Source organism: Amblyraja radiata, chromosome X, assembly GCF_010909765.2.
Source record: "Amblyraja radiata isolate CabotCenter1 chromosome X, sAmbRad1.1.pri, whole genome shotgun sequence".
NCBI classification, from domain to species: domain Eukaryota; kingdom Metazoa; phylum Chordata; class Chondrichthyes; order Rajiformes; family Rajidae; genus Amblyraja; species Amblyraja radiata.
The window spans coordinates 4,763,046-4,784,930 of NC_045999.1; the positions used below are offsets into that span (position 1 = coordinate 4,763,046).

General features: G+C 47.9%; 1 protein-coding gene across 1 annotated transcript in view; it reads right to left on the minus strand.

The window, feature by feature from the left end:
- Positions 1-21,885, minus strand: part of ccdc33 (coiled-coil domain containing 33) — a 72,980-nt gene that overhangs the window by 37,676 nt on the left and 13,419 nt on the right. Inside the window, exons 4-5 of the mRNA XM_033014818.1 lie at positions 8,702-8,889; positions 8,102-8,159 (exon numbers count right to left, since the gene is read on the minus strand). Coding sequence (XP_032870709.1) covers positions 8,102-8,159; positions 8,702-8,889 — 246 coding nt within the window. The remainder of the gene's footprint in view (positions 1-8,101; positions 8,160-8,701; positions 8,890-21,885) is intronic.

The window sequence follows — 21,885 nt, forward strand, 5'->3', positions numbered from 1 at the left end:
GACTGCAGGTCCCGTCCCCTCACTGTGGGACGCTCTTTAAGATGTGCCCATATCGGCCCAATGTAAATGCAAATGCCATCATAATGGGCACACTTCACCCTGTTACAGTCAATAGACAATAGGTGCAGGAGGAGGCCATTCGGCCCTTCGAGCCAGCATCGCCAATCAATGTGATCATGGCTGATCATCCCCAATCAGTACCCCGTTCCTGCCTGCTCCCCATATCCCTTGACTCCGCTATCTTTAACAGCCCTATCTAGCTCTCTCTTGAAAGTATCCAGAGAACTGGCCTCCAGAGAATTCCACAGACTCGCCACTCTCTGTGAGAAACAGTGTTTCCTCATCTCCGTTCTAAATGGCTTACCCCTTATTCTGAAACTGTGTGTGGCCCCTGGTTCTGGACTCCCCCAACATCGGGAACGTGTTTCCTGCCTCTAGCGTGTCCAAACCCTTCGATGATCGTCTTCAGATTTTCATGTGTTGGAACGAACTGCAGATCCTGGTTTACATCGAAGGTAGACATAAAACGCTGGACTAACTCGGTGGGACGGGCAGCATCTCTGGAGAGAAGGAATGGGCGACGTTTCGGGTCGAAACCCTTTTTCAGACCTTCTTTTGTTATGCAGAAGGGTCTCGACCTGAAACGTCGCCCATTCCTTCTCTCCGGAGATGCTGCCTTTAGATATTCATGGTTGACGACGAATAGGGTGCAGCAGAAGAGAGGTTGTGTCACTGGACTGGTGGTACAGGGGGCAGGACTAAAGGTGTACAACAGAAGATCAAGCCTCATCACAGGAGCTGGCAAAGGCACAATGAAAAGGTTGTGTCAGTACGATAGTTTTGTTTTAGAGATACAGCGTGGAGACAGGCCCTTCGGACAATATATTGCACCAAGGACAATATATGGAGGTCAATTAACCGAGAAACCTGGACGTTTTGGAATGTAGGAGGTAACCTGAGCACCCGGAGTGAACCCACGAGGTCACAGGGAGAACGTACAATCTCCCACAATGAATCCGGATGAGAGCCAGGCCTCTGGTGCTGTAAGGTGGGTCTACCACCACGCCAGTGGGTCACCCTTACATGTTGACCATCAAATGGTGAAATAAAACATATTTCACCATTTCAAAGGAAAATGGAAGTGGTGAGTGGAAGGAACGAGATTCCGGAGGAGGTAGTTGAGTTGGTTGCATGAGACTCGGACACAAGGAACTACAGGTGCTGCTTTACAAAGAAGGACACAAATAGTTAGAATGACTCAGTGGGTCAAACAGTATCCGTGGAGAACATGGATAAGTTGACGTTTCGGGTCGGGACTCTCCTTCAGACTGAAACATCATCCATCACCTTTTCAGGTGAGGCAGAGGTTCACCTGCACCTCCTCCAACCTCATCTACTGTATCCACTGGTCATAGAAACATAGACATAGAAAGTAGCTGCAGGTGTAGGCCATTCGGCCCTTCGAGCCAGCACCGCCATTCAATATGATCATGGGTGATCATCCAGAATCAGTATCCCGTTCCTGCTTTTTCCCCATATCCCTTGATTCCGTTGGCCCTAAGAGCTAAATCTAACTCCCTCTTGAATACAGGTATGGAATCCTACATATCGGCGAGACCAAGTGGAGGCTCGGCGATCGTTTTGCCGAACACCTCCGCTCAGTCCGCCTAGACCTACCTGATCTCCCGGTTGCTAAACATTTTAACTCCCCTTCCCGTTCCCACAATGACCTTTCTGTCCTGGGCCTCCTCCACTGTCAGAGTGAGGCCCAGCGCAAATTGGAGGAACAGCACCTCATATTTCATTTGGGCAGCTTAGTTTAGTTTAGAGATACAGCGTGGAAACAGGCCCTTCGGCCCAGCGAATCTGTGCCAACCACAATCACCCCGTACACAAACACTATCCTACACACTAGGGGAAATTTGCAATTTTACCAAAGCCAATCAAACTAACCATCACAACAACTAGCTTCCCCCTTATCTAGTACTAGTTACACCTACTAAACCTCTGATAGATTAGTTAACCACAATTTTCTTTTCAGAAATGCATGTTAACTCTGCACAGTTCACTGTGTTAGAAGGGACAGCAGATGCTGGTTTAATAATAATAATAATAATACATTTTATTTGTATAGCGCTTTTCAAGGACTCAAAGTCGCTTTACACGGTGAGTCAAGAACAAAACAAAATAGAGCAGTAAGACAGAGATACAAAGGGGAGGGGGACATGGGACTAAGGGTATGCAGAGGTGAAGAGATGGGTCTTGAGGCGGGACTGGAAGATGGTGAGGGACTCAGAAGTTCGGATCAATTGTGGGAGGGAGTTCCAGAGCCTGGGAGCTGCCCTGGAGAAGGCTCTGTCTCCAAAAGTGCAGAGGTTGGATTTCAGAATGGAGAGGAGACCGGCTGATGTGGATCTGAGGGACCGTGAGGGTTGGTAGGGGGAGAGGAGGTCAGTGAGATAAGGGGGGGGCCAAGTGGTTGAGGGCTTTGTAGGTGAGGACCAGGATTTTGTAGATGATCCGGTGGGAAATGGGAAGTTCTTTGAGGACTGGGGTGATGTGGTGCCTGGATTTGGTGTGGGTGATGAGTTGGGGTGGTTGCATTCTGGACCAGTTGGAGTCGGTTGATGTTGAACCGAAGATAGACACAAAGTGCTGGAGTAACTCGGCGGGACAGGCAGCATCTCTGGATGACGTTTCGGGTCGAGACCCTGCCTCTGAAACATCACCCATTCCTTCTCTCCAAAGATACTACCTGTCCCGCTGAATTGTTCCAGCATTTTGTGCCTATCGGCACAATGCAATGACCATTTACTAACTTCCTCAGTGATAGATTCTATCACTTTCCATTCTTCTAACATCAGGCTATTCCCTGTCTTCTACCACAGAGACCATTGATGGACTTCAGCAGGTTGATGGCAGTGAATCCAGTCCCTAAATGGCCCTTATCTCCCATCCACCCAGGGATTGTGTGCGAGGTGATTTTAAGAGGACGTTTCGGAGACGTGCTCTAAACCCACCAAAAAGGCCATAAGCAACACCACGGGAGAATATCCGGCTTCAAACAAAACTAGACAGGACAACCTTGTCCCTGGTGATTATTTCAAAATGAATTATGAGTTGATGATCTAATCAAGGCGCTCAAATGACAGCATAAATCATCAAAGGCAGTCTCCTTTGGTTTACCAATATCATCATAGCTCTGAGATTGGATTAGGACATTAAATTCACTTAAGGCTCTCCGTCCTCGTTACATTATGCGTGGGCTCTTTGTTCCCGATGTCCGAGCAGTCCATCAGCTAGTCTCAGCTGCCACGCATGAAGAGAAGGCGATGAGATGCGATGCTCGGTCTGCATTCAATTATCTAATATCAGGGGTGAAGATCAGTCGGGTGAGCCCAAGAGCACAGATGGAGGTCCGGCTCTTTGGTGGAGATACGCTCTCGCTCGGACCCGGGACCGCCGGCGCGGTGGAAAAGTCACAGGGGCTGAAAATTAAGAGAAGTGCAAGCAGTGGAAATCTGAAATAAGAAAATGGGAAAGACAGGTCTCTGGGAAGAGGAGAAGAGTTATGCCCCTGTCCCACTTAGGAAACCTGAGCGGAAACCTCTGGAGACTTTGCGCCCCACCCAAGGTTGCCGTGCGGTTCCCGGAGGTTCCCGGAGGATTTTGTCAGTCTCCCTACCTGCTTCCACTACATGCAACCTCCGGCAACCACCTGCAACCTCCGGGAACCGCACGGAAACCTTGGGTGGGGCGCAAAGTCTCCAGAGGTTTCCGTTCAGGTTTCCTAAGTGGGACAGGGGCTTTTAGTGTGTAGGAAGGAACTGCAGATGCTGGTTTAAGCCGAAGACAGACATAAAAAGCTGGAGTGAAGGGCCTGTCCCACTTGAGTGTCATTTGTGCGTCACGCAGATGGGGAGCGCAAAGATTTTGTACATCCCAAAATCCTGGGGCGCCGTGCGCGACCGCTCGTCTGCCTACATCAGCGCGCATCACGTGCGTGGCCTGACGGTGGCGCGGAGTGTCGTACAACTTGACGGTGTTTAGGGCGTCAGTCACTGGCGTTCACAGTCGCTGAAAAAATCGCAAAGTGGGACAGGCCCTTTCCTCCAGCACTCTGTGTCCTTTTTGTTAGGAGAAAAAATTGAGGCTAGGAAAGTAGCTGATGCAACGGGAAGGGGGGTGTGTGTGTGTGCTGTGTGTCCTGAGGAGCTGGCGTTAAAATAAAGCAGTGAAGGAAGCGACTGGTTGAAATGGAAGAGAGTAGAAAATAGTAAAGATGACTTGAGAATTAAGGGACAGAAGTTTAGGGGTAACATGAGGGGGAACTTCTTTACTCAGAGAGTGGTAGCTGTGTGGAACGAGCTTCCAATGGAGGTGGTGGAGGCAGGTTCGATTTTATCATTTAAAAATAAATTGGATAGTTATATGGACGGGAAAGGAATGGAGGGTTATGGTCTGAGCGCAGGTATATGGGACTCGGGGAGAATACGTGTTCGGCACGGACTAGAAGGGCCGAGATGGCCTGTTTCCGTGCTGTAGTTGTTATATGGTTATATGGTTATATATGAGGGAGTGGGGGCCCAGAAAGCAGAAGTCATTAAAGAGATGAAGGGGGTGTGAGACAGAGGTCGGGAGGGATTGGACCAGAGTGGGGTTAAGGGCCTGTCCCACTTAGGAGACCTAAACAGCAACCTCTGGTGACCTTGCCAGCCACCCAAAAAAAAATCAAGGTCGAGGTGACCTACAACCTCCTACCACCTCCCACGCACATGTTGAAAACCTTCCTCAACTGTGAAGAAAACCGGGTTCGACTAGACCTGCAAGTAACAAATGATCGATTTTTAAAACGGCAACCTATTTGTAGTCGAGGCTGGTGATGAAAAAATAGCAGCAACCTAGATGAAGCCTCGACCACTCGGAAACCACTTTCAACCATTAGGGAGAGTGGCCAAAACCTCCCGTGACCTCATGGAAACCTTGTGTGGAGGGCAAGGTCACCAGAGGTTGCTGTTCAGATCTCCTAAGTGGGACAGGGGCTTTAATGGAGTAGAGGTACGTTGAAATGGTTTCAGTGAGGCTGGAATAATAAAATTAAGCTGTCAGCTTGTCATAAAACTGCGCGGAATTGCCGAGAACACACACATCAGAGCAGGAAATGAGGTACATGATATTATCACACATCACTGCCATATCAACGTCTCTCTCCACCTGTACAACAGGCAGCTGCTTATGTACACAACTGCAGCACTGAGCTAATGAATGGAAGACTAAACGTCCCTCGGGGATGCATCCCGCAGGTTGTATACATTAGAGGAAGGATTTACATTCACACTACCTCTCTGCGATTTGAAAGCCTTTGAGCTTAGAGGCAGGAAACATGTTCCCGGTGTTGGGGGGAGTCCAGAACCAGGGGCCACACACAGTTTAAGAATAAGGGGTAAGCCATTTAGAACGGAGACGAGGAAACACTTTTTCTCACACAGAGAGTGGTTAGTCTGTGGAATTCTCTGCCTCAGAGGGCGGTGGAGGCAGGTTCTCTGGATGCTTTCAAGAGCAAGCTAGATAGGGCTCTTAAAAATAGTGGAGTTAGGGGATATGGGGAGAAGGCAGGAACGGGGGTACACAAAAATGTTGGAGAAACTCAACGGGTGCAGCAGCATCTATGGAGCGAAGGAGATAGGCAACGTTTCGGGCCGAAACGCTTCTTCAGAACAGGGTACTGATTGGGGATGATCAGCCATGATCACATTGAATGGCGGTGCTGGCTCGAAGGGCCAAATGGCCTACTCCTGCATCTGTTTTCTATTGAGCTCTTTACAATCTTACGGGTCGCAAAACCCTCGGAGTAGTTCGGAGTACACAAGGAACTGCAGGTGCTGGTTTGCAGAAAACGGCACAGAGTGCTGGAGTAACTCATAGGGGGTCTGACAGCATCACCGGAGAACAGGGAAATATGACATTTCGGGTCGGGACCCTTCTTCAGTCGGGCGGCACAGTGGCACAGCGGTAGAGTTGCTGCCTTACAGCACTAGCGACCCAGGTACGATCCCAACTACGTGCGCTGTCTGTACGGAGTTTGTACGTTCTCCCCGTGACCTGCGTGGGTTTTCTCCGAGATCTTCGGTTTCCTCCCACACTCCAAAGACCTACAGGGTTGTGGGTTAATTGGCTTGGTGTAAATGTAAATTGTCCCTAGTGTGTGTAGGATAGTATTAATGTGCGGGGATCGTGGACTCGATGGGCCGAAGGGCCTGTTTCCGCGCTGTATCTCTTAAACTAAACCAAAATGCAGTCCTGAACAACCTCTTTCTGATATTTGTACAACATACAACAAAAAAATATATATAGGAGATTATATATGTACAACTAATAGATCAAATTATAGGTTAATGGAATATCCTGTCAATTCTGCTTAATATCCCACGTGTTATCTCTGGCCTTTTATGCTGTTCACCAACCACTCTAAGAGGGTTAAATGAACATAGTGCTCTATTAAAGAACCCCCTAAGTGCATATTAAGCTATTAATTCCCATGATTGGCAATCAAATTAAGTTTACAATGATATTAATGAATTGAACTAATTAAGCCAATTCTCTGGGACAGAATGGAGATAAATCTTGGACCTCGTTTACTCTGGGAGAACGCAGTGGGTAAGGGTTCGACGTTTGCAGAGAGAGTGTGTCTTTCCCTTACAGTGTCAGCTGCCTGGAGCTGCCCGCTGTAACAGGAGGAGGTTTCAAATGGTCACAGTCGGGTTGTTTAATTTAGTTTAGAGATACAGTGGGGGGAAAAAGACCCTTCGGCCCACCGAGTCCGCATCGACCAGCGATCCCAGCACATTAATACTATCCTACACACCCTAGGGACAGTTTTACACTTACACCAAGCCAATTAACCTACAAACCTGGAGTGTGGGAGGAAACCGAAGATCTCGGATGAAAACCCACGCGGGTCACGGGGAGAACGTACAAACTCCGTGACTCTGTAGTCGGGATCGAACTCTGGAATTCTCTGGAATTCTCTGCCACAGAAGGTAGTTGAGGCCAGTTCATTGGCTATATTTAAGAGGGAGTTAGATGTGGCCCTTGTGGCTAAAGGGATCAGGGGGTATGGAGAGAAGGCAGGGATGGGATACTGAGTTGGATGATCAGCCATGATCATATTGAATGGCGGTGCAGGCTCAAAGGGCCGAATGGCCTACTCCTGCACCTATGTTTCTATGTTTCTATGAACCCTTGTCTCTGGCGCTGGAAGCACTGTAAGGCTGCAACTCCTCCACTGCACCACCGTGCCACGCTCTGACTTTAAATCTATGCCATTTAATTATTGAATCACCTACCTTGTGAAAGGTACCTGTATTCACCCTATCTGTGCCCCTCTTGATTTTATACACCTCCATAAAATCATCGAAGAGAGACAGAAAATGCTGGAGTAACTCAGCGGGACAGGCAGCATCTCTGGATAGAAGGAATGGGTGACGTTTCGGGTCGAGACCCTTCTTCAGACTGCAGCATTTTGTGTCTATCTTCGGTGTAAACCCGCATAGAAACATAGACAATAGGTGCAGGAGTAGGCCATTCGGCCCTTCAAGCCTGCACCGCCATTCAATATGATCATGGCTGATCATCCAACTCAGTATCCTGTACCTGCCTTCTCTCCATACCCCCTGATCCCTTTAGCCACAAGGGCCACATCTAACTCCCTCTTAAATATAGCCAATGAACTGTGGCCTCAACTACCTTCTGTGGCAGAGAATTCCACAGATTCACCACTCTCTGTGTGAAAAATGATCATGGCCGATCATTCAGAATCAGTACCCAGTTTCTACTTCCTCCGCATATTCCTTGATTCCGTTAGCCGTAAGACTTATACATAAATCTCTCTGCATCTGCAGTTCCTCAGTAAAGCCATCCCTCAGCATGCTACATTCCATGGAGTTAAATCCTAGCCCATCCAACCTCTCCCTATAACTCAGTCCCATGAATACTGGAAGTATCTTGTGAAGTTTTTTCTGCACTCTCTCCAGCTCAATGCTATCTTCCCTACAGAGGGGGTGACCAAAGCCCAGTATCTGCCTTGCGCACGCACACTCACCTGGCCTTCGTGGTGAACGACTTCATTGTTTTCAACATTGTCCTCAGTCACGGCCACCCTGCCGAACAAGAAAGAGATTCAAACCTCGGAACTGCTTTGAGTCAAGTCTGTAGCAACCCCTTCTTTCAATGGCAACGTCATCAAGGACAGATGCAGCCAGGGTTGCCAACTTTCTCACTCCCAAATAAGGGACAAAAGGTCAAAATACGGGACAAATTCCCCACGGCAATTCGTTGACCGACTCGGCCGTGGCTGGGTGGGTAAATGATGAGTTGGCCCTGGGTACCGATGAAGGCATCTCCCAATATGGCCAACGTATGATAAAATACACTGGAAGATTCTTCACCAAACCTTGTAGGTGATCAGACTACAAAGATGGAGTTTTTTTAATCACAATGGTCAAATAACCTACAAACCCGCACGTCTTTGGGATGTCGGAAGAAACCGGGGCACCCGGAGGAAACCCACGCGGTCACAGGGAGAACATGCAAACTCCACATAGATAGCACCCGTGGCCAGGATCGAACCCGGGTCTACCAGCTGCACCACCGTGCCGCCATGGACCCGCGCGCACTGGACATGCGTTGGACAAAACCCCACCTTTTCGGAGAGAACAAAACAGGGTCTTGGGTCTGAAGTGGTTCAGGAGCTCTGACTGGTGACTGGTGGCCCCTCTTTCCCATCTTCGGATTTTCCTTTGGACTGGTGGCACGGAAGAGGTAGTCGTACTCTGGGAGTACTTGTGCCAGCGCATCGTAAGGCGGAAAATTCACTCTCTCCTTCAGAAGCTGGAAAAGAAACGGGAAAGTCGGTCAGACAAAATGAAGCATTTACCTCTGTAAAGTAAACAGGTATCGGTATAGTGGGCATGAAATGACTCGATTGTTATAAAACCCCTTTAGTTTCCTTACAGTATGTCTTACCATCGGGAGGGATATGGACCAAACGCAGGCCGGTGGGACTAGTGTAACAGAAAAATAGTTGGAGTAGGCTATTCGGCCCTTCACCGCCATTCAATATGATCATGGCTGATCATCCAGAATCAGTACCCCGTTCCTGCTTGTTCCCCATATCGCTTGATCCTGTTAATCCGAAGACCTATATCTAATGCCCCTGTCCCACTTAGGAAACCTCTGGAGACTTTGCGCCCCACCCAAGGTTTCCGTGCGGTCCCCGGAGGTTTTTGTCAGTCTCCCTACCTGCTTCCACTACCTGCAACCTCCGGCAACCACCTGCAACCTCCGGGAACCGCACGGAAACCTTGGGTGGGGCGCAAAGTCTCCAAAGGTTTCCGTTCAGGTTTCCTAAGTGGGACAGGGGCATAACACTCTCTTGAATACAATACCTTTACAGGTTATTCATAATGAAGGACTATAATGGAACATGGAGTTGCTAATCATGAATGGTTTAGAAAACATAGAAACATAGAAAATAGGCGCAGGAGGCCATTCGGCCCTTCGAGCCATTCATTGTGATTATGGCTGATCGTCCCCTATCAATAACCCGTGCCTGCCTTCTCCCCATATCCCTTGACTCCACTAGCCCCTAGAGCTCTATCTAACTCTCTCTTAAATCCATCCAGTGACTTGGCCTCCACTGCCCTCTGTGGCAGGGAATTCCATAAATTCACAACTCTCCGGGTGAAAAAGTTTTTTCTCACCTCAGTCTTAAATGACCTGAGTTATTCTGGATAAGTTATCTCCAAGTTCACTGAAACATTTTGCAAGGCAATGGGAACCCGAGCCGAAGAGGACACGGTCCATGTGGACCCATATACTCACATTCGCTGTGTGGGGTCGGTAGTAAGCGGCCATTTGACGTGTTCTGAGTCAAAACCAGCTTGCTCCTAAAGCTAAACATCCATCGCCAGCCAGCTGGTCACAGGGCTCGTCCCGCTTACGAAATGCACAGCAAACAACCGGCTTGTATCCTCTTGTCTATCCCTCTGAAAGGTTGCCAAGTAGCTTTCACGTGGTTACTACTGCGATCAACAACTGTGTTCCCGATAGCAACAGTCGGCATTCTGGGGTTGCCTACACAAAGCCGAGAGCCCACTAACCCAATCGCATCTCAAGGACTCTATGCTTGGTGTCGGAGAATCGATGGCAAATTGTCTCCTCAGTGCACAGGGCTGCCTTGCCTTGCCCTGCCTGTTTCAGGCAGTCCGCTGCTCTCCAGAGCACTGGGCTGCCTTCCATGCTTGTGGTGATCATCTCCCCCACAACAATGCCTTTATTCTCTTCACCTCATTCAGTCACTACAACACAACCTCTGCTTAGCAACGCCTGGTGCAACGGCTGTGGAGCAGAGCTCAATACAGGACTGCAGTGGAAGCAAAGTTAACTAGGACCTTTACAAAAGTCCAGAGAGTCAAGTGTTTTATTATCATATGTCCCAGGTAGAACAATTAAATCCTTACTTGCAGCAGCACAACAGAATATGTAAACTGTAACAATATGGTAAATGAGAGAAAAAAAGTTCAGTGTGTGTGTGTGTGTGTGTGTGTGTGTATCCACATACTCACAAATACACACATATATATAAATCATATATATTTATATATGTGTGTGTGTGTGTGTGTGTGTGTGTGTGTGTGTGTGTGTGTGTGTGTGTGTGTGTGTGTGTGTGTGTGTGTGTGTGTGTGTGTGTGTGTGTGTGTGTGTGTGTGTGTGTAGGTCTTTATTCTTTGGAGCGCAGAAGGTTAAGGGGGGACTTGATAGAGATCTTTTAAAATGATGAGAGGGATAGACAGAGTTGACGTGGATAAGCTTTTTCCATTGAGAGTAGGGAAGATTCAAACAAGAGGACATGATTTGGGAATTAAGGGACAGAGGTTTAGGGGTAACATGAGGGGGAACTTCTTTACTCAGAGAGTGGTAGCTGTGTGGAATGAGCTTCCAGAGGAAGTGGTGGAGGCAGGTTCGTTTTTATCATTTAAAAATAAATTGGATAGGTATATGGACGGGAAAGGAATGGAGGGTTATTGTCTGAGTGCAGGTAGATGGGACTAGGGGAGAGTAAGTGTTCGGCACGGACTAGAAGGTCCGAGATGGCCTGTTTCCATGCTGTAATTGTTATATGGTTATATGGTGTGTGTGTGTGTGTGTTTGTGAGTATGTATATACAGTATACACAGTGTTTAAATATTTTTTTCTTAAACACAAAAACTATAACAGTGCAATAATAACAATAATAGTCTATGTAGTTAATGGGAACAAACATTCACCATGGGAACAAACTTGCCACTGGCCATGTGGGTGCCTCGTTTGATGAGGGCGCCACGCTCCACACACCAGGAGGAATTTTAAAAGCTAATGAATGTTTAATTCAACAAGGGACAATTAATGTCAATGGAAGCAAAAGGAGACATTGTTCTTACTGGACGCTTGAGTGAGTAATGCTATGCTCTTGTTGGTCCGACTTGCAGGTGGAATAAGACTGTAAGGTTACATTTTTAGTTTAGAGATACAGCGCGGAAACAGGCCCTTCGGCCCATCGAGTCCGTACTGACCAGCGATCCCCGCACACTAACGCTATCCCACACACAAGATTCAAGATTCAAGAGAGTTTATTGTCATGTGTCCCAGATAGGACAATGAAATTCTTGCTTTGCTTCAGCACAACAGAATATAGTAGGCATGACTACAGAACAGATCAGTGTGTCCACATACCATTGAATATATATACACACACACATAAATAAACAGGTAAAGTGCAAAGGGCTATTCATGATCAGAGTTTTGTTTGAGGTGAGTTTAATAGCCTGATGGCTGTGGGGAAGTGGCTATTCCTGAACCTGGATGTTGCAGTCTTCAGGCTCCTGTACCTTCTACCTGAAGGCAGCGGGGAGATGAGTGTGTGGCCAGGATGGTGTGGGTCCTTGATGATGCTGCCAGCCTTTTTGAGCACTATAGGGATCACTGGTCAGTGCGGACATGGTGGGCTTGTTTCCACACTGTATCTCTAAACTACACTAGCCATGATCATATTGAATGGCGGTGCTGGCTTGAAGCGCCAAATGGCCTACTCCTTCACTTATTTTCTATGTTTCTAAATGAAACTAAACAAAGTTAACAGATCACTTCTAAAAGCACCCGTTGTGACTGCCAGATGTAAAGGTGCAAGGAAACATTAAGTAAGTTATTTGTTTCCAACATTGAGAGGTGCAACCCTTGCATCCCCTCTCTCTCCATCACTCCCCCACTCTAGTCGTCGTACTAGTTTCACTGTCGTCCTGCTGGGCTTCACTGTCCCTATAACTCATTATCACCTAGCCCACAGCCAACAATGGACCATTGTGGGCTCCACCTTGATTATCCTTGCTTTTTTGCATACCTTTCATCCATGTGTCCAATGTCCCATGTATATATCTCTCATTTCCCTTTCTCCCGACTCTCAATTTACGCTGGGCCTCACTCTGACAATGGAGGGTCAAGATGAACTAATCTCATCTGCCTGTGCATGATCCATATCCGTTTATCCCCATTGCGTTGGGCTGTTCAGAGCCATTCACTGCATGGAAAGATTTTTCCTCCATTGGACAAAGCTTCTCACTGTATCCCAGACCACTTGATAATAATAACCCATCACCAATAATAGACACAAAATGCTGGAGTAACTCAGGCAGCATCTCTGGAGAGAAGGAATGGGTGATGTTTCGGGTCGAGACCCTTATTACCAATAGCTCTTTTGCCCCAGATGTGCCCCTGTGCCCCTGACACCCTGATCCATTCACTAATGTAAATGGGCCCCCTCTGTATACCCTGTCTCTACCTGTCATGGTTGTAATTAAAATAATCTCATCAGGTTTATAGAAAAGCGTGGAAATAATATTGCTCATTGCTACAGGGAGCAAAGTTCAGAAGTGGGTGAAACATTAAGACCAGGGTCTGGACTTGAACTCACGACCTTCCACGTCAAAGGTGAAAGTGCTGACAACAAGGCCACATCACGGAGTGCTGCCCCTGGTGGACTGAGTTGCATGTATCATTGCTGCAGCCTGGAGCTAGTGAAAGGTAGATCAATCTTGCTTGTGACATAGAAACATAGAAAATAGGTGCAGGAGGAGGCCTTTCGGCCCTTCGACTTGGCACCGCCATTCATTGTGATCATGGCTGATCGTCCCCTATCAATAACCCATGCCTGCCTTCTCCCCATATCCCTTGACTCCACTAGCCCCTAGAGCTCTATCTAACTCTCTCTTAAATCCATCCAGTGACTTGGCCTCCACTGCCCTCTGTGGCAGGGAATTCCACAAATTCACAACTCTCTGGGTGAAAAAGTTTTTTCTCACCTCAGTGTAGGTAGGAACTGCAGATGCTGGTTCAAACCAAAGAAAGACACAAAATGCTGAAGTAACTCATACTTCTCTTGGGCAGCTTACAATGACCATTGAAGGCTCTAATTACAAATAACCTCTGCATTCCCTCTCTCTCCACCACCCCCCCCCCCCCCCCGCACCAGCTTCTCGTTCTCACCTAGCAAACAGCTAACCATATAACCATATAACCATATAACAATTACAGCACGGAAACAGGCCATCTCGACCCTTCTAGTCCGTGCCGAACACGTATTCACCCCCAGTCCCATCTACCTGCGCTCAGACCATAACCCTCCATTCCTTTCCCGTCCATATAACTATCCAATTTATTTTTAAATGATAAAAACGAACCTGCCTCCACCACCTTCACTGGAAGCTCATTCCACATAGCCACCACTCTCTGAGTAAAGAAGTTCCCCCTCATGTTACCCCTAAACTTCTGTCCCTTAATTCTCAAGTCATGTCCCCTTGTTTGAATCTTCCCTACTCTCAGTGGGAAAAGCTTATCCACGTCAACTCTGTCTATCCCTCTCATCATTTTAAAGACCTCTATCAAGTCCCCCCTTAACCTTCTGCGCTCCAAAGAATAAAGACCTAACTTGTTCAACCTTTCTCTGTAACTTAGTTGCTGAAACCCAGGCAACATTCTAGTAAATCTCCTCTGTACTCTCTCTATTTTGTTGACATCCTTCCTATAATTAGGCGACCAAAATTGTACACCATACTCCAGAATTGGCCTCACCAATGCCTTGTACAATTTTAACATTACATCCCAACTTCTATACTCAATGCTCTAACTAACAATGGCAGTTTCTTTTATCATCATTACTTTTTTGCATATCTTTCATTCATTTGTTCTATATCTCTCTGCATTATCGTCTACCTGTATATCTCTCGTTTTCCTTTCCTGTGACTTTCAGTCTGAAGAAGGGTCTCGACCCAGAAACGTCACCCATTCCTTCTCTCCAGAGATGCTGCCTGTCCCGCTGAGTTACTCCAGCATTCTGTGCCTATATCAGGTCAACCCTGCTGATGGTATCATACTGATACTGGCTTCTATTCCCTGAGAAAGGCATCTGCTACCTCACAGCTACACTCGCTGGCAGAACAAAAAGACGCAGCACACCTACTTCATACATATGTTCATTCTCAAAGCTGCCCGCTTTCTAAATCGTGAAGAAACTAGATTCATTTTGTTTTGCTTTTAATCTTAAACAGGCCCTTCGGCCCAACTTGCCCACACCGGTCACCATGTCCCAGCTACACTAGTCCCACCTGCTAACATTTGCTCCATATCCCTCCTGTCCTATCCATGTACCTGTCTAACAGTTTATTAAACGTGGGGATAGTCCCAGCCTCAACTACCTCCTCTGGCAGCTTGTTCCATACACCCACCACCCTTTGTGTGAAAGATTCCAATTCAATCTTTTCCCCTTAACCTTAAACCTATGTCCTCTGGTCCTCGATTCACCTACTCTGGGCAAGAGACTCTGTCCATTCCTTTGAAATGCCATCGGCGATTTGTACTGAGAATTCCCAGCTGGGATGAGGTCTCGGAAACGCAGGGACACCGATGGCCCACGGTTCTATCACGGAAATGAAGGGTTGGGATATTGAAGGACAAGATGGAGAGGGAGAGAAGGAGAGGGGAGGAGAGGGGGAGAGGGGGGGAGAGGGGGAGAGGGGGGGAGAGGAGGGAGAGAGAGAGGGGGAGAGAAGGGGGAGAGAAGGGGGGAGGGAGAGGGGAAGGCGGAGGGGGATGGGGAGGGAGAGAGAGAGAGGGGAGAGGGATGAGAGGGAGAGAGGGAGAGGAGTGAGAGGGAGATGGGAGAGGGGGAGGAGAGAGAGGGAGAGGGAGAGGGGGGAGAGAGGGAGAGGGAGAGGGGGGGGAGAGGGAGAGGGGGGAGAGAGGGAGAGGGGAGAGGGGGTAGAGCGGGAGAGAGGGAGAGGGAGAGGAGAGAGGAGGAGAGGGGGAGAGGGGAAGGGGGGGAGGGGGGGAGGGAGAGGGAGGGAGGAGAGGGAGGGGAGAGAGAAGGGGAGAGAGGGTGAGAGGGAGAGAGGGAGAGGGAGAGGGGGAGAGGGGGAGAGAGGGAGAGGGGGAGAGGGGGAGAGGGGGAGAGGGGGTGAGATGGAGAGATAGATATATATATATAATACAGTGGAAGTGTTTGGGACCATAAGGCTGCATGACCTGTTGGTGGAACATATGTTAGCCCAGCAGGTTAGCCTGAACATAGACTATTCTTAACCCTGAAGGTATATCAGGTAGGATGAAGCATTGTTGGGTAAAGAGAGTCTTGTGTTTATACGGGGCCTTGTACATCCCCTGCAGGTGTCAATCATAATTGTATTAAGTGTACAAGTGGGTCATGCATAGGAAGGAACTGCAGACGCTGGTTTAAACCGAAGATAGACACAGAGAGCTGGAGTAACTCAGCGGGTGAGACAGCATGTCTGGGGAGATGGAATTGGTGACGTTTCGGGTTAAGACCCATCCTCAGTGTGTCATGCATTCGTACATCCGCCGGAGATGGGCGTCACGGTGGCGCAGCGGTAGAGTCGCTGCCTTACAGCACTTGCAGCGCCAGAGACCCGGGTTCGATCCCGACTACGGGCGCCGTCTGCCCGGAGTTTGTACGTTCTCCCCGTGACCCGCGTGGGTTTTCTCCGAGATCTTCGGTTTCCTCCCGCACTCCAAAGACGTACGATTTTGTCGGTTAATTGGCTTGGTGTAAATGTGAATTGTCCCTGGTGTGTGTGTGTGGGATAGTGTTAATGTGCGGGGAGATCGCTGGTCGCTGCGGACTCGGTGGGCCTGTTTCCGCGCTGTATCTCTAAACTAAACGAAACAAAACATACAATGGAAGCTTGCGGGAGGCTCTGTGTCCTTGGCACACAGGCAGTGAATTGTGGATAATTCCCCTCCATACCGCTGACATAGTTTAATTAAGATCTAGCTTTGACCAGACGGTTCTCTTTGGGGAGTCTCGTGATTGTATTAGGATGAATCACCACATCGATGTTTTCTGGAGACTTGAAGGACACAAATTCATTTAAAAGGACTTTATTATATTTAAGCTTAATTTAAACTTATGAACATTTCAATGCAGACCGATTTGTTGCAATTGCCATGAACCCGTGTAGTAATATTTGTCATTCATAAAACCCTTCTGAAATAAGCTGAGGGATTGTCAGTGACAGACTGCGGATTAACGAAAATTGGCAGGAACCATGATCCCACGTTTCCTCGCAAGCTTTTATTAAATATCGGGCAAGGTTTCAAATCACCAGAAAGACATTGAATAAACGAACACCCTGAAAATACTGTTTCAATACAAGGAACTCAAACATTGATTTGAGACAGGTACACAAAATTGCTGGGGAAACTCAGCGGGTGCAGCAGCATCTAAGGAGCGAAGGAAATAGGCGACATTTCGGGCCGAAACCCTTCTTCAGACATTGATTTGGGACATCAGTCTGAAGAAGGGTTTCGGCCCGAAACGTTGCCTATTTCCTTCGCTCCATAGATGCTGCCTCACCCGCTGAGTTTCTCCAGCATTTTTGTCTACCTTCGATTTGACTGGGATCGCTCACCCTGGTTGAAAACGTATATGTTACTTTATTGTGAAGGTAGACAAAAATGCTGGAGAAACTCAGCGGGTGAGGCAGCATCTATGGAGCGAAGGAATAGGTGACGTTTCGGGTCGAGACCCTTCTTCAGACTTTATTGTGACTTTATTTTTTCATTCATTTCTGATCATTTTAAGATGTATATTCCTCTTAATATTTTGAGTTTCATTATTTAGGCCTATGTAAAAAACAGTTTTCAGCTTTTGAACCGGAGAATACTATTTATTTTAAATAATTCAAAGGTCTTTGGTAGTCGTGGGTTGTCTAAAGACTGTCGGGCATTTAGAGTTTAGAGATGTAGCATGGAACAGTCCCTGTGGCCCACTGAGTCCGCACCAATCATTGATCACTGTATACTAGTTAATAATAATAATAATGGATGGGATTTATATAGCGCCTTTCTAATACTCAAGGCGCTTTACATCGCATTATTCATTCACTCCTCAGTCACACTCGGTGGTGGTAAGCTACTTCTGTAGCCACAGCTGCCTTGGGGCAGACTGACGGAAGCGTGGCTGCCAATCTGCACCTACGGCCCCTCCGACCACCACCAATCACTCACACACATTCACACACATTCACACACAGGCAAAGGTGGGTGAAGTGCCTTGCCCAAGGACACAACGACAGTATGCACTCCAAGCGGGATTCGAACCGGCTACCTTCCGGTCGCCAGCCGAACACTTAGCCCATTGCATCTTACACATAGGGACAGTTTTACAGAAGCCAACTAGCCTACAAACCTGCAGATCCTTGGAATGTGGGTGAAAATCGGAGCATCCGGAAAGGGCGGAACGGTGGTGCAGGGGTAGAGTTCCCGCCTCACAGCACCAGAGACCCGGGTTCGATCCTGACAACTGGTGCAGGTGCAGGAGTTTGTACGTTCTCCCCATGACCTGCGTGGGTTTTCTCCGAGATCCTCAGTGCCCTCCCGCACTCCAAAGACGTACAGGTTTGTAGATTGATTGTCTTGGTGTAAATGTAAATTGTCCCTGGTGTGTGAAGAGTGGCGCCAATGTGCGGGGATTGCCGGGCAGACTCCGTGGGCTGTTTCCGCGCTGTAACTCCATAACTAAACTAAATCCCACGTGGTCACAGGGAGAAAATATAAACTCCACACAGACATCACCCGAGGTCAGGATCGAACCTGGGTCCCTGGCGCAGTGAACGCCACCTTGCCGCATTCTGGCGTCTAGCATTGCAACTCCTGAGGCCCAGTCGCCACGTGACCTCTCGGGTGCGGAGATCAGTTCGGTGGGGCCTCTATATCCACAAGAGTGTTGTGCAGTAAATGCAAGCATTGTCTGTGGCAGATCAGGCAGTATGTAAGGGCCAGCATGATCGGAAAGCGGAAATCTAACCCCAAAATGTTCTGGCTAAGATTTAAAGTGGACCAGTGAGGCAATAGATGTTGGTCAGTAGGGCAACAGATACATAGAAACATAGAAATTAGGTGCAGGAGTAGGCCATTCGACCCTTCGAGCCTGCACCGCCATTCAATATGATCATAGCTGATCATCCAACTCAGTATCCTGTACCTGCCTTCTCTCCATACCCCCTGATCCCTTTAGCCACAAGGGCCACATCTAACTCCCTCTTAAATATAGCCAATGAACTGTGGCCTCAACTACCCTCTGTGGCAGAGAGTTCCAGAGATTCACCACTCTCTGTGTGAAAAAGTTTCTTCTCATCTCGGTCCTAAAGGATTTCCCCCTTATCCTTAAGCTGTGACCCCTTGTCCTGGACTTCCCCAACATCGGGAACAATCTTCCTGCATCTAGCCTGTCCAACCTCATAAGAATTTTGTAAGTTTCTATAAGATCCCCTCTCAATCTCCTAAATTCTAGCGAGTATAAGCCGAGTCTATCCAGTCTTTCTTCATATGAAAGTCCTGACATCCCAGGAATCAGTCTGGTGAACCTTCTCTGTACTCCCTCTATGGCTATAATGTCCTTCCTCAGATTAGGAGACCAAAACTGTACGCAATACTCCAGGTGTGGTCTCACCAAGACCCTGTACAACTGCAGTAGAACCTCCCTGCTCCTATACTCAAATCCTTTTGCTATGAATCCATGCTGTCCATGTGGAGTTTGCGCGTTCTCCCTGTGACCACGTGGGTTTTCTCCGGGTGCTTCGGTTTCCTCCCACATTCCAAAGACGTGTAGGTTGATTGGCTTCTGTAAAGTTGCCCCCCCCCCGTGTATAGGATGCCAAGGTGGGATAGCATAGAACTAGTGTACGGTTGATCGATGGTCGGGGTGGAGTCGATGAGCCGAAGGGCCTGCTCCCACACTGTATTTTAAACCCTGATCTCAGCTGCTGTCCATGTGGAGTCCGGCTAAATGGAAATTAGCTGGATAACTCTGCGGCATTTCAATCGAGAGGTCATCGGGCTGTAAGGACACGGAGTTTGCTAATTGTGTGCATGATCTAACAGTTCTGTAGGCCACAGGGGCAGTGTGGGGCTTATAACTGGACATCCACTTCCATTAGCAATTAAAATCGACGCTGTTCTCGGAAGGAACACAAAAACAAACAACAATCATCTGGAGAAAAAAAAATGAAAGTATAATCTCTCTCCGACAGCAAAGTGAAGTCCATCCCCTCTCTCTCATCAGCTGCTAGTAACTCACAACATGGGGTGGCTTTGAAAGGGATCGAGCAGGCTGTGCTTTCAGTCATTTCAGATAAACATTCCTGTTTCTCTTTCATCTCTTCAAAAAAAGCTATTAGGAACACGATGAAAGGTTTGGACGGGATTTAAAACTGTGTGTGGGGGGGGGGGGGGGAGGATTTCTACCTCGTTCTTGGTGATGGACAAGGGGCATAGCTCAAGGTGAGAACGTCAGCTGGGTTGAGAAACGCTTGGGCCATCCAGCCCAGGATCAATCACCAGGTCTCCACATGGGGAACTGTGCCAATGGAGAGAAGAACCACCCTGTTGTGACACACCATCTCAAGTTCAAGTTCAAGTGAGTTTATTGTCATGTGTCCCTGTATAGGACAATGAAATTCTTGCTTTGCTTCAGCACACAGAACATAGTAGGCATTTACTACAAAACAGATCAATATGTCCATATACCATAATATAAATATATACACACATGGATAAATAAACCATCTAGTCTTAGCTTAGGTCAACAGGTCATAAGTGATAGGAGCAGAATTAGGCCATTCGGCCCAGCAAGTCTACTCTGTCATTCAATCATGGCTGACCTATCATTCCCTCCATACCTGGTCTCCTGCCTTCTCCCCATAACCCCTGACACCCGTTCTAATCAAGAATCTATCTATCAAGCCTCAGCAATATCCATTGATGGCCTCCACAGCTTGTACGGCAAAGAATTCCGCAGATTCACCACCATCTGACTAAAGAAATTCCTCCTCATCTCCTTCCTAAAGGAACGTCCATTAATACTCCCAGTAGTGGAATCTGCCGCCTCATAGCTCCAGCACGCCAGGTTCAAATCTCACCTGCATTGTCCGTGTAGAATTTACATGTTAACTCTGTGACGATATGGGATTCCTCCCACAACCCAAAGACTTGAGTCACTCTGGACAGACAGGGGGAAATATAGAGATCTCCTTCATCTCCATGGATGATGGTTTAGAAACATAGAAACATAGAAAATAGGTGCAGGAGTAGGCCATTCGGCCCTTCGAGCCTGAATGCACCGCCATTCAATATGATCATGGCTGATCATCCAACTCAGTATCCCATACCTGTCTTCTCTCCATACCCCCTGATCCCTTTAGCCACAAGGGCCACATCTAACTCCCTCTTAAATATAGCCAATGAACTGTGGCCTCAACTACCTTCTGTGGCAGAGAATTCCACAGATTCACCACTCTCTGTGTAAAAAATGATTTTCTCATCTCGGTCCTAAAAGACTTCCCCCTTATCCTTAAACTGTGACCCCTTGTTCTGGACTTCCCCAACATCGGGAATAATCTTCCTGCGTCCAGCTTGTCCAACTCCTTAAGAATTTTGTAAGTTTCTATAAGATCCCCCCTCAATCTTCTAAATTCTAGCAGAGAATTCCACAGATTCACCACTCTCTGTGGGAAAAATGTTTTTCTCATCTCGGTCCTAAAAAGTGATTGTTGTGTTAGCAGCTCCTGGTATCAAAATAGCAGATGATAAAATACCCCCAGGAAAAAGGAAGGTATATTTCCATCGCAAGGAGAGTAAACATTGAATAAATTGCACGGTTCTGGTGGGAGCGCTGGAACGAATAAACCTTTGAGCGCAAATACATATATATTTGCAAGTGGCATGGTGTGGAGCTGGAGAGCCATACTGCCCACAAACAGGCCCTTTGTCCTAACTTGCCCAGGGCCAGCAAACTAGCCCACTGTGAGAGGGATGGAGAGAGAGGGAATGCAGGGTTTATTTGAAGTTCGAGAAATCGAGAGCCATACCACTGGCTTGTAAGCTGCCCAAGCGAAATATGAGATAGCTGTTCCTCCAATTTGCCATCAGCCCCACTGGCAATGGAGGATGCCCTGGATAGAAAGGTCAGTGGGGGGGGGGGGGGGGGGGGGGGGGGGGAGTTAAGTGTTTGGCAACCGTTAGATCAGGTAGGTCCAGGCAGACTGAGCAAAGGTGTTCAGCGAAACGATCGTCCAGTCTACGTTTGGTCTCTCCGACGGCTTAGAGCCCACATTCACCTGATCTCCCTGTTCGAAAACGTTGCAGATTCGAACGCTTCTGCCCCTGTCCCACTTAGGAAACCTGAACGGAAACCTCTGGAGACTTTGCACCCCACCCAAGTTTTCCGTGCGGTTCCCGGAGGTTGCAGGAGGTTGCAGGTAGTGGAAGCAGGTAGGGAGA